Source organism: Myotis brandtii, unplaced genomic scaffold (genome assembly GCF_000412655.1).
Source record: "Myotis brandtii unplaced genomic scaffold, ASM41265v1 scaffold704, whole genome shotgun sequence".
Lineage (NCBI taxonomy): Eukaryota > Metazoa > Chordata > Mammalia > Chiroptera > Vespertilionidae > Myotis > Myotis brandtii.
The window spans coordinates 882521-894701 of record NW_005370762.1 but is presented as its reverse complement, the minus strand read 5'-3'; the positions used below and the strand labels follow the sequence as shown (position 1 = coordinate 894701).

Below are 12181 nucleotides of genomic sequence, written 5' to 3'. Positions count from 1 at the left end.
GGGAAGAAGAAGAAAAAGGTAAAGATAAAAATTATGAACAACAAAGTGTCAACAAATACATATCTATCAACAAGTGAATATAAAAATCAAGTGAATAAAAAATCTGAAGAACAGAATAAACTGGTGAATAGAATAGAATCAGGGACATAGAAAGGGAGTGGACTGACAATTCTCGGGGGAAGGGGGTGTGAGGGATAAGGGAAGAGACTGGCCAAAAATCGTACACCTATAGATGAGGACAGTTGGGAGGGTAAGGGCATGGGGTGGGGTGGGAACCAGGTGTAAGGGAGCTATGGGGGGAAAAAAGAGGAACAACTGTAATATTCTGAACAATAAAGATTTATTAAAAAATAAATAAAATAAAATAAAATGAAAAAAAAAGAAAGAGAATGGAGGGTGTGCAACCAGCTACTTGGCCCACTGTTGCGGGGTGCCTTTTCTGTGCCTAGTACGGTGTCACACAGACCCTCCCTTTGCACACTCAGGTCCCTGAAGGGGAGACGGGACATGGACATGAAGAACTCTGACACAAGAAAAAAAGATGAGGAGAAGTCAGAAGTCTTTCAGTTGGCTAGTCTGATGTGTCTTCATGAAGAAGGTGGTATTTAAGCCAAACATTGAAAGCTGTGCAAATACTGTCAGGCTTTGATGGAGATAAAGGGGGCACTTCAAGAAGACCGATGCACAAGGCAAGGCCTGGAGAGGGGAGGCAAGTGCAGGGAGTGTTCAGGTCCCCAGACAGCAGAGAAAGAATCAGAAAGGAAATTGTGGTTGGACCAGGAAGAGCCTGGGATGGCCAGCAGGAGGTGATTTGGGGCCTATAGGAGAGAGTGTTGGAGCAAGGTTTGAGAAGGGGCAGCTGAAGATGATAAAGCAGTTGTTGACCACAGACTTGGAATTCAAAGTCGAGGGGAGGCAGGATTTGGAGCTGAGCCCCAGAACTAGCAACTCGGGGCTGTGGGCACCCAGGCCTGCTTTTAGCTTCTTCCAAAGGAGAGCGATCCCTGGTCAGAGGCCCTGTTTAGGGTCCAGGCCTTGGTGGAATTGTCTTCCCTATCACCCACTGAGTTCATCCCAGTGATGGGAGTGTTCTTTGGGGATCAACAATTGTGTCCCTCTCACCACTGCATCCCATACTGCCTTCCCCTGCAAAAACCTTGTGCTTGACTTTCCTTTTTGTCTTTGTTTTTTGGTATGTCCCAGAGCCCCTCTCTGGGAGGGGTGAAACCTGGAGGCGCTGAGGTAGAGGGGTGGTTAGAAAGGAAAGTTTGGAAACTTATAGAAATATCCTACAAGGAAAAGAACATGGTGAGGCAAGGCAAAACCCAGGTCCACACGCTGGCCCCTAACCTGTGAACTGTGTGGACTTGGACCATTCTGAGGCTGTTTCCTTACCTACAAATTGATGGCAGAGGTGGTTTTCTTTAAGTCATGGAGAGAAGTACTAACAGTGTCACCATCTGGGGGCAGCTACCTGACAACAGGGCCTGTTGTGAGCTTGTTACATGAATGTATTTTAAAGGGTGCAGCTCCTCCTGGTTCACAGAAAGTTTTCTGTGTTTCCTCAAACCCATGCCTCCACCTCCCTGGACCTCCATTTCCTCATTTGTAACATGAGGCGCTTGGATCAGCTTTTCTCCAAATTCCCTTTCCTCATTGAGTTTCTAAGAATCTCTGATTCTATGAATCTTGGCAGATGGTTCTTTGGGAAATTAAAACAAACAGAACCAAGTGGTGTGTGTGTGTGTGGTGGGAACCCGACTAAGGTTTTTTTTTGGCCTGAGGCTGAGAACATGCATCTGAATTTGTAGTTGTAAAGAAAATTTTCTACCAGGAATACTGCAAAGTCCCAGGAAACCAGGGGTCTGAAAACAGGGCTGGGCCTTAATTATAAGTGATGGAAGGTGGGAAACTTTCTCATTACGCCTTTAGAAAAAATGCTGAAATAATTTTTTTTTCCCAATTGGCTTTTCTGAAGGGTTGAGAATTTTCCTTTTCCTTTCTATGGCATCGGATGTAAACCCATCCCTCAAGTTAAAAAGCTCTTCTCTATTCATTCATCCCAGACTGCACAATGTGGCCCCCTGAATAATAAGAATCCCTTTGTTGCACTTTACAAAGTGAATCTGAATCCAAGATGAGGACTTTGGAGTCAGATGGAACAGCCATCTAACCCCTTCCTGCCACTTCCTAGTGGGCCAGTGACAACCTCTCTGAAAATGGGGTCAGTGATCCCCATCTCCCAGGCTTAAGTGAGGGTCAAGTGCAATATTGTACACGATATATCTGTGGTGCACATTTTTTGGTCATCCTAGCACCCCATTCTTCCTGCTCACTCCTTCCTTATGGGGTCCTCATATAGTTTTAGGGACGCAGTCTCCACCTAAAAGTTCAGTAAGGGAGCATGTGACCTGGCTAAACCAAGCAATGCATTCTGTCTCCCCAGCCACAGTGACTGATTGGTTCAGGGATTGTCATGTGACCTAAGCCTATCCGATGATTAGAGTACATCTCAGAACCCCTGAAGAAATTTTTGGGAATAAGATGCTCTTTTTATTATTGTTGTTGCTGGATGTGAATGAGGTTGCATGTAGCCCAGGTAGAAGCTAAAAGGTAAGGTTTAATGAGAATTGTAGTATTTTGGTGTTTAGTAGTAAAATGGTTTTTGCACCATTTTTTTTTTCAGCTATAGTAACCTGCCAAGACGTCTCACAGGACACTCCCGGGAGGGTGAGGCAGCGGTGTGGTTAATGCAGACAGATGTAATGGAGATGTCCTTGCAATTGGTGAGGCTTTCCCAGGGCTGGCAGCAGGGGAGTGTGGGCCTGTTGGGAAGTCTCCTGGGCATCTGCAGGCCCCAGGGTGTTTCTGTCACACCTGCTTCACTTCTGAGTTCTCTTCTTCCCCACTTGGGACTCTCAATAGGACCACCTGAATTCTCTCAACATGACCACCTGGAATTCTTCCCTGAAATTCCTCCAATTGCTGTCAGCAGAAACAGGGTCCAGACTAGGCTACCGAGTTCAGGGGCCAATGAAGCCATGTCCCTAAGGGCTCTCATGTGAGATGTACTCATTGCCCTCTCTATGCTCTTTTAAAAAAGTTATTATCATATATTTTATTGATTTTAGAGAGGGAGGAAGGGAGGGAGGGAGAGAGAGAGAGAGAGAGAGAGAGAGAGAGAGAGAGAGAAACATAAATGTGAGAAAGTACATCAATCAGTTGCCTCCTGTACGTGCCCTGACTGGAAATTGAACCCTTGACCTTCCAATGCATGGGATGATCTCCAACCAAGTGAACCATACTGTCCAGGGCTATTATTTAAAAAAATGATTTTGAAGAGAGAGAGAGAGAGAGAGAGAGAGAGAGAGAGAGAGAGAGAGAAACATTGATTTGTTGTTCCACTTATTTATACATTCATTGGTTGACTCTTGTATATTTCCCAACTGGGGATCGAACTTGCAACCTTGGCATATCAGGATGAAGCTCTAACCAACTGAGCTACCTAGCCAGGGCTCTCTTACACTATTGTATATGCAGTTCCCTCTCTAGTACCTGATGGATGTCTACTCATTAGCGGGCCTCAAATATCAGCTGCTCTCTGAGCAGAGCCAGCTATGCCTCCTGTGTCTCAATGGCCATCAATGCAACCCTTCACCATGGGGCCCTCACACTGGACAGCAGTGGTCTGCCTCCCCTCCGGCAGTGTGCATTCTTGGAGGGCAGGGATTATCTTTCTACCCCTAGTGACTAAAACAGTGGCTGCACAGAGGAGGCACTTGTTGCATGAATGAAACTGCCTTAAAATAGGGAGCAAGAGGATTGTATCACAGGACAAAGGAGGTGGTGACTACTAGGTTTACAAGTTGGGATATGCCACAAGCTCTCTTTTATAAAAAGTGCTGGCTTTCTCCAGACCTGAATCCCCATAGCCACTCAGACATTGAGGTTTTCTGTGGCTGGGAGTGGCTGCTTGCTGGGAGGACTATGACTGCTGGAGACATGTCTGGCATGTATGACCTATGGGACACTTTATACTCTAGGTGGTTCCACAGTAGTGGAAAGCAAAGCCCACTTTTTAAATCAGAAGGTGGAGGAAAGGAAATCAATGTGAGCTATGCACTGAGCTGGGCAGGTCCTAAAATGTATCTCATTTTAGCCTTGCAACCATCCTACCAGGGAAGTTTTTCTCTCTCTCCTATTTGTCTGTCTGTTCTTTGCTCCTTCTGTCCCTCTTTGCCTACCTTCTTTGGATTGAAAATATTTTAGTCTTCATTTATCGCCACTACTGACTGATTTGCTATGCCCTTGTTTTATTTTTTTGTAGTTGCTCTAGGATTTACAATGTGCATTTTTAACTTTTGCAAGTCATGGTATGTATTCTAACTTCAGTTTACAAATAAGGAATTCAGGGAAGTTAAGTAATTTTTGTGACTGTAATGGCTTAGACATGGTGGACCCCTTTACCTAGTTCTGTCTGTCTCCAAAGTCTAAATTTTCCATTACTTCATCCCAAATAAGACACTTTTAAAAAAAAAAGCCATACCTTCATCCAACTTCTCAGAGACTTATAGCCAGCTTGATTTTTGGGTCGGAAACTTCCAAAATGCATTTTAAGGAATGTATCCAGGGAGATATTAAGTTTTCATGGTGAAAAACAGGGTTTTATGGTAAAAAAGTTTAAAAATAATGAGTAAATATGTTAAAGGATTCTCTTTACTACAGGACTTCTCAGAGCCTTTCAGAAGCTGAAATGTATTATGAAAATTTAAAGAATGGTGGCCTCCCTGTCAATTTGATTTGATGCCAGAGACAGTTTTTCCAGAGCATTTTTCTGAACTAGTGTTTCTTCAAATATACTTTGAAAAATGCTGCTCTAAGATAAAGTCAGTTTCCCATTACCCCCTGGCAGCTTTCTCAAGGATGACTGTTGTGTCAACAACCAGACAAGAGGAAGAGATGACGGGCCCCTGCCCTCTGAATGAGCCCCGATCCTCACCTGTCATGAAGCACTTGATGTCCTGAGAGTTGCTGATGGGGTTGTTGTTTTTGAACATATAGAGATTAAAAGGCATGATGTTGCTGCTACTAAGGTGCTTCCACAGCTCATGGTCTGGGCTAGTCCAGCGGCCAGCCAGCACATCATAGTCCCGTCGGCCCATGTGGACGAGCTTGGTGAGTGGATCATAGAGGCCACCGTGGTAGCCAATGATGATCTGGAAGTTGGGGTTAGTGTCCATGTAGATCTCCCCATAGGCCGTGTACAGGACCTGCTTGATCATCAAACCTGTACCGCTGAAGACAGCAAGAGGGGTCCCGATGTTGTCACAAGCTATGTAAAACTCATCGCCACTGCTCAGCTCCATGGCAAAGAGGTGCCCTTGCAGGTCGTAGTAGAGGGATGTGATCTCAGAGCTGGAGTGGTTGTAGAGGTGGGTGACCTTGGTGGGGTTGGTCAGATCTGCATAGAAGAACTGCAGGTGGTGGCCCTGGCTGCTCTTGCTAGACACCCGCCGCCCCAGGCCATCGTAGCGGTACCTGACACTCCAGCCACCAGCCCGGTTGTAGGCCTTGGTGAGCAGGCCAGCTGAGTTGTACTCAAAGACATCAGCACCTCGCTGCCTCAGGAAGCCATCCTCGTCCATCTTGTATTGCACGTCACCTAGCCTAGTGATGCGGTCGCGGTGGTCGTACCTCAGTGGGGTGAGCCGTGCGCTGTTCCCAGGGCTCAGTAAGTGCAGGTTCCCATTGAGGTCATAGCTATATCTCCAGAGTGGCTTGTCATTGATGGAGACAGTCTGTAGCTGGCCGTCAGCATCATACTCATAGGAATAGCGGGTAGTGTTGGCATAGGGTCCCACCTTCAGCTCCTTCTTCACTACTCGCCCCATGTTATCATACTGGACGGTCATCCAGTACATGAGTGAGCGGAAAATCTCGTATTGCACTTCCTTCATCCGCCCGTACGCATCAAAGTGCTTGGTGTGGGTCATGACCGCTGTGGTGATGATTTGGTTAATGTCATAGTAGATGACACCAAACTTCCCGAACTGCTCTGTCTTGCCTGACACATCATCATAGCGATAAAGATCGATGGGCAGTGGGGTCTCGTTGATCACAGCCTGCATGCTGGTCACCCGGAAACTGTTGTCATAGTTGTAGTCAAAACGAGCATTGACCATGCCCTCCTCGGTGAAGCGGAAGATCTGGCGGTCGATCAGGGGCCCGATTTGACGGTAGCGGATGGTGCAGGTGAAGCCCTCGTTCTGTAGGTTGATGGTCTTCAGCATGCCAGCTGTCTCATCATAGGTGAAGCTCACCTTGGTGGTGTCGTACAGCATCTCGGCTAGCTTAGACAGCTTGCCATACTTGTATATTACCCTGCGGCCGGTGCCCAAGTAGAAGGTGTGGAGGAGGTGCCCGTCCTCAGTGAAGTCCTGGATGACGAAGGCATTGCTCTCAGGGGGCTGGTAGATGTTCCTGTAGTAGCCCACTGAGCGAATGGTCTCTAATGTCTGCCGGGCCACGTTGGGCATTGTCACGGAGGAGAGGCGGTCGTTCTTGTCAAACTCAAAGATATACTGCCGCTGGCTGTGGAGGAGCAGCACCATGGACTGGAGGGAAAGGAGAACCAAGAGATGAGAGCAGGGTGGTGGGGAGGAAGGGGAGGTCTGTGTGCCTGCCCAAGGCTTAAGGAAAGCAATGAAAGGCCAAGGAAACTGGTGGATCTCCTCAATTATGCCCAGACCAGATATTTCCATAAGACACTGCAATGGGGTACAGATATGATCAGATAAGTGTTGTTCTCATCCCTTGGCCTGGCAGGGCCTGGGGCCCTGTGAGAAGCCTTGTCAATTTGCCCCTTTGGGTGGTATAAAAATGATGACTTTAGTATGTGATGGCTTGTGACAAAGGTGGGAGCACTGGCCTAAAGTATTTGCAGCATCTTCTCTCCTGGCTTCCTTCTGAAATCAATCTTCCTACTCAAACAAGAATACTTTGCCTAAAATACAGTCTGATAATGTCTACTGACTGCTAAACAACTTCTGTTGACTCCCTGTGGCCTACAGGATAAAGACCATGTCTGAAAAAGGCATTTAAGGCCTTGCACAATTGTTTATATAGTAACAGGCCATATGGGAATAGGGACACCTGGCTTCTAACAACATTCATTGTGTGGCCCTAGCTTTTTCAGTATGCTGGATGACCTCCAAGGTCTCTCTTAGCACTACCACAGAACATCGCTCTCAGAGATGCTCACCCAGCACAGAGCAGGAGAGGCTGGCCACAGAGCAAGCAGAGCCTGGGCCAGGGATGACCAGGAGTAGGAAACATAGTAAGGATCTGGGTACCAAGACTGGGCCATGAAGTACAGACTCTATTTCGGGAATAAGTCAGCAGCCTAGTGGGAACTAGGTACCAACGCTACCATTTTCTCCTCTTTGGAATCAACTTTTGATTTCAGGCCCTTTCTGATTCCTCACCCTTGGGATGAAATGAATCCTGACCTGAAGAAGAAGGGATTTACCAAGGCCACACATACCCCTTGAAGCTCAGGATTAAGTATTTCCTGCTTAGGTATTGATCCTTAGGCTTCTGCTTTGTCCTCCGTGACCAGATCACCCCATGTGCCCTAGACCTGGGAGCAGATCTCTGCCTGTTCTGGGACCCTGAATCTTGCTCTGTAAGTCGAGGCGGTGTTCGATCCTGTTCCCAGCTCTATTTTATCACACGCAACTTTCACATTCTCCTGCCCTAGAACCCCTCCCCACCCCCCACCTGCCATGCCATCACCATGATCCATCCTGAAGGAAGCCTCTCAGGACCCCCTGGCCCTCTGCTACAGATTTTCCTGAACATTTCCTTTTGGAGACCACAGGGGTCAGACCTAACCTATCAAGGTCAGCAGACTGGGCTTGGCCCTCTAATCGGCAAGGTCAGTGATAGAGGGCAACAGACACCTGCCTTTTCCAAGTACGTGTAGCTCCATGTCTTCCCATCAGCAAAGATCCTGGATGTGATGCGGCCCGTCTGGTCATACTCCATCCTCTCAGACATGATGCCCCTCTGGATGCCGGCAATGTGGCCCCTCGGGGAGTATGTCACATTCACGCCATTGAGCCTGCTGCTGGGTGACCAGAGGCTGGGCCGCCCTGCCTGGTCGTATAGGATCCGGAGGGTGAATTTGCGGTGGTCGTCATAGATCTTCTCCGTGCGTGTCACACGGTCAAAGTCCAGAGAGAGTAGGTTCCGATTGTGAACCTGGAGAAGGGGTACGAGGAAGGAGAAGGTTAATCTGGATGCTGAGAACTTGGGTCTGAGAAGCTCCTGAATAGAGGAGGCAGCACAGGTCGTGGGTGTCAACAAGGGTTGGGGTCCTGGCTCTGCCACTTGTGAGCTCTGTGAAGTTTTCTCATCTGTAAAATGGGAATAATAATGCCAATTCCATAGGAATGTTGTGAGGATAAGGATGGTGCAGGTGCTGAGCAAACAGTAGCTATCACTGAAGATGACTCACATCATTTCCTAATGTGATTCTTCTAATAAGGATGGTAGGCAGATCCTTGACTCCCTCCTAAAAAGGGAGAGGCCCTGTGGGCCCAGCAAATCAATGCCTGACACCATTCATGATGTGCCAGGCACTGTGCTAGTGTTTGACCTGAGAAAACAAGAGCTCAGGGACATGAAGGGCATGCTTCAGATCCCGTGGCTGGTATGACTGGGTCTGGGTTTGACTGTCTCCACTGCAAGGTGCCCACACATGCTCAGGGGTCCTCTAAGAGTCCCACTCTTATTGGGGCTTTGGACCTCCCTTCCCTGCTGGGATGTCTCCTGCCCTCTCTCACCACAATTAGGGATTCTTGCTTACCCTGGTCAGCTCCCCAGGTTTCTTTTTCTTCCTGGATGCCCTGGGGGCAGGAGGGGCTGTGTGGGTTTGAATCTGGGCTGGCTTTGATGGCTGTGGGCCGCTTGAGGACACAGTCCTAGCTTTGGAACGTCTGCTCTTGCCCCAGCATCAGAGCCCCTTGTGTGATCTCCACTTGGGCCACTAGGTCAGTACACGATTAGATTTCCTTTCAGAGTCAGAAATACAGGGCTCCCACAAGGGTAGCAGGATGTCAGGGTTTTTCATATTTTAATGAAGAAATATACTTCGGAGTCCTCTTTCTATATTTGGTACCTGTTACCCATGAAACACTGCGAGGTACTCTGAAGCTAAAATGTGGATTTCCTCTAATTGGAGTCTGGGTACATTTGGGTACATTGTCTCACTCTTGCATTAGTCACTGGTTAAATTTGACAAGCAGCAAGGAAGACCCAAGAAGCAAGCAGACAAGGTAGGTCACCTGATGCAAAACAGCACATGTGGACTGAGGTAATGAAAGGCCCTCTGGGGCCCCGTGTGGTAAAACAGGGCTCAGGTCTAGGGATTAAGGCCAGGACTCCGGCCTCATCTGTGACCAGCTCTTCTGTATGACCCTGGGCAAGTGTCTTTCCCTCTCTGTGTCTCAATTTCTCCCTCTGTAAAACAAAGGACTGTTGAGAGAGGATTGAAGAAATCTAAGTAAATTACCTAGTGGAGTGCTGAGCACACAGAAGGTACTGAATTAATGGTTGCGATTATTTCCACTAAATGACAGCAAATGATCATGGTCATTCTCAGAGGAAGTAGAGACATGTGTGTCTCTCCCTCCTCCCCAAACAAATTCTAAAGCGTAGGAAATAAGGATTTATAATGATGATGCTGAGACGACTTCAGCTGCGAATGGCCTGGTTATAATAAGGTTGCCTTCCCAGGGGTAATCAAATACAATTGAAGAAGCAAAAACAGTGTGGCAGACGATTCCCATGAAAAATATGAGGCATTGGAGGCTGAAGCTGTGTGCTTTGCCTAGAGCATAAAGGAAGATGCCGGGTCTGCACCACCAACAATGATGGAGCCCTTTTACAGCATCATGTGGAAGGTCCCCTGTGATGCCCCAAGATGTTGCCACCCAGCCAGCTGCCCCCTCACCCCCTGGAGGACCCCTAGTGAAGGGGAGCTATACCTCCGTGGCAAAATTAATAAAATTGAATTAAGCAGCTCACTGGGGAACTGCCTAATGCTTCCTGTGGTTGGCAGTGGCGGCAATGAGATTATTTTACATCTTTCTTTATTAAAAAAGTTCCCAGTCGTATAAAAAATGAGCTCCATTATGGAGAGGCGCACCCGGCTAACATTCTAATTCCACGTGCCGCCACTGTGGGTGGCCATTTATATTGGGAGGACGAGGAGATGCGGACACCTCACCGGAGCGCTGTTAAGCTCAGGCTGGGAGAGGGACCAACTCAAGCCTGGGAAACTTTGGGTGCAGTTCACCCGGAGAGAGGAAATCCTATGAGCACTAATTGCTGCCACTTATGGAGCACCTGGGGTCTCCCAGCGCCTGGTGAGGTCTATATCAAATCTATTATCTGGCTTCTGCAGAAGAATCTCAGGCTCAGAGGAATTGCTCAAGGCTACCCATGGCCCAGGTCAAACTTCCCATTTAGCACACCGCCTCAAATGTTCATGAGGAGCTGCAGGAGAATTTAGACGGGGCCAGTGAGGCCACAGAGGACAAAGACAGAGGCCTTTCTTAGGGAAGGGTGGAAGGCTGTTTCCCACATCAGACTGTTGCTAGATTCTTGGCTGTTGAGAGAAGACAGGAAGCCTGGCTTTCTGGCTCTAGTGGTGTGATCTTGGATATTTCCCTTAATGTTCCTATATCTGTTGTGAGAATTTAGCTATGAGACAGGGTGCCTACTCTCTAGTCCAGCGGTTCTCAACCTGTGGGTCGCGACCCCTTTGGCAGTCGAACGACCCTTTCACAGGGGTCGCCTAAGACCATCCTGCATATCAGATATTTACATTGCGATTCATAACAGTAGCGACATTATAGTTATGCAGTAGCAACGAAAATAATTTTATGGTTGGGTCACAACATGAGGAAGTGTATTTAAAGGGCCAGAAGGTTGAGAACCACTGCTCTAGTCCTTACCGCCACCCAGCTATACGAGTCTGGGAAAATCCCTTTTCTCTCTGGAACTCGGGTGCCCTGTGTTTGAAAGGGGTACTTCAATGAACTTCCTTTGCTGAAGGGCAGGGGGACAAGACAGCCTCAGCTGCGCTGCATGAGGACCCTTCTGCAGTTTTGAGGAGTCAGGAATTTGTGGCTCAGCTCAGCAAGTCTCTACAGAGCACCTGTGGTCTCTGAGGTACCTTGCTGAGAGCCAGGGCTAGTGATGGGAATCAACTTCCTTCTGAAGCGGGAGGGGCTGGGCAATCGGGCACTGGGGCCAGAAGCCACACTACGGACACCTGGCAGTGAGGCCGAGGAAGGGCTGGTGCAGGGGAACCCACTCTGCAAAGCACTCTGAGATGCCAGACCACAGATGCCTGTTGGCGGTGACCTCTACGGTGGGGGTCATTTTGTTCATTTAGGAAGAATAACTGCCTGAAAAGGGGGAGGATATGGCTTAGGTTCCAAACAGCTAAACGGAATTTTCAGACATATCAGCAACATAATAATTATACTAGTAATAAGAATAGCACTAACAGCAACAACACAAGCAGGTGTGACTGACCACTTATTTTGACCAGGCTCTGTATGAGGCACTTGATATGTTTTTTCTGATCTTTGTAGCAACGTATAAATTTGGTTTTATCTTCATTTTATAGATCATGAAATCAAGGCTTTAAGAGATAATGGATTTGCCCCCGATTCATTCAAGAAATAACAGAAGCTGGATATCCAACTCAGGCCTGAAACACCAAAGCCAGTAATCTTGCCACAGGTAACAACTGCAAAGATGGACAAGATCTATTCTTGATCATCAAATTATGTTGATCCATTATATCCCACAAATGAGTGAGATCATGTGGTATTTATCTTTCTCCAACTGGCTTATTTCACTTAGCATAATGCTCTCCAGTTTCCATTCATGCTGTTGCAAATGGTAAAAGTTCTTTTTTATAGCAGCGTAGTATTTCATTGTGTAGATGTACCACAGTTTTTTAATCCACTCATCTGCTGATGGGCAATGGCAGGGGAGATGGGGGGGGGGCGTTAGAGAGCAACCAAAGGACTTGTATGCATGCATATTAGCATAACTAATGGACACAGACACTGGGGTGGTGGGGGCTTGCCTGGGGTGGGAA

At 47.6% G+C, this 12181-nt stretch overlaps 1 protein-coding gene across 6 annotated transcripts in view; it reads right to left on the bottom strand.

Moving 5' to 3' along the window:
* The window catches only part of TENM4 (teneurin transmembrane protein 4), a 384882-nt gene that overhangs the window by 6863 nt on the left and 365838 nt on the right, over nucleotides 1–12181 (bottom strand). For all 6 annotated transcript variants that reach the window (XM_005882313.2, XM_014530001.1, XM_014529998.1 and 3 more), the window contains 2 exons: nucleotides 7966–8262; nucleotides 5000–6614 (listed from right to left, as the gene is read on the bottom strand). In XM_005882313.2, coding sequence (XP_005882375.1) covers nucleotides 5000–6614; nucleotides 7966–8262 — 1912 coding nt within the window. The remainder of the gene's footprint in view (nucleotides 1–4999; nucleotides 6615–7965; nucleotides 8263–12181) is intronic.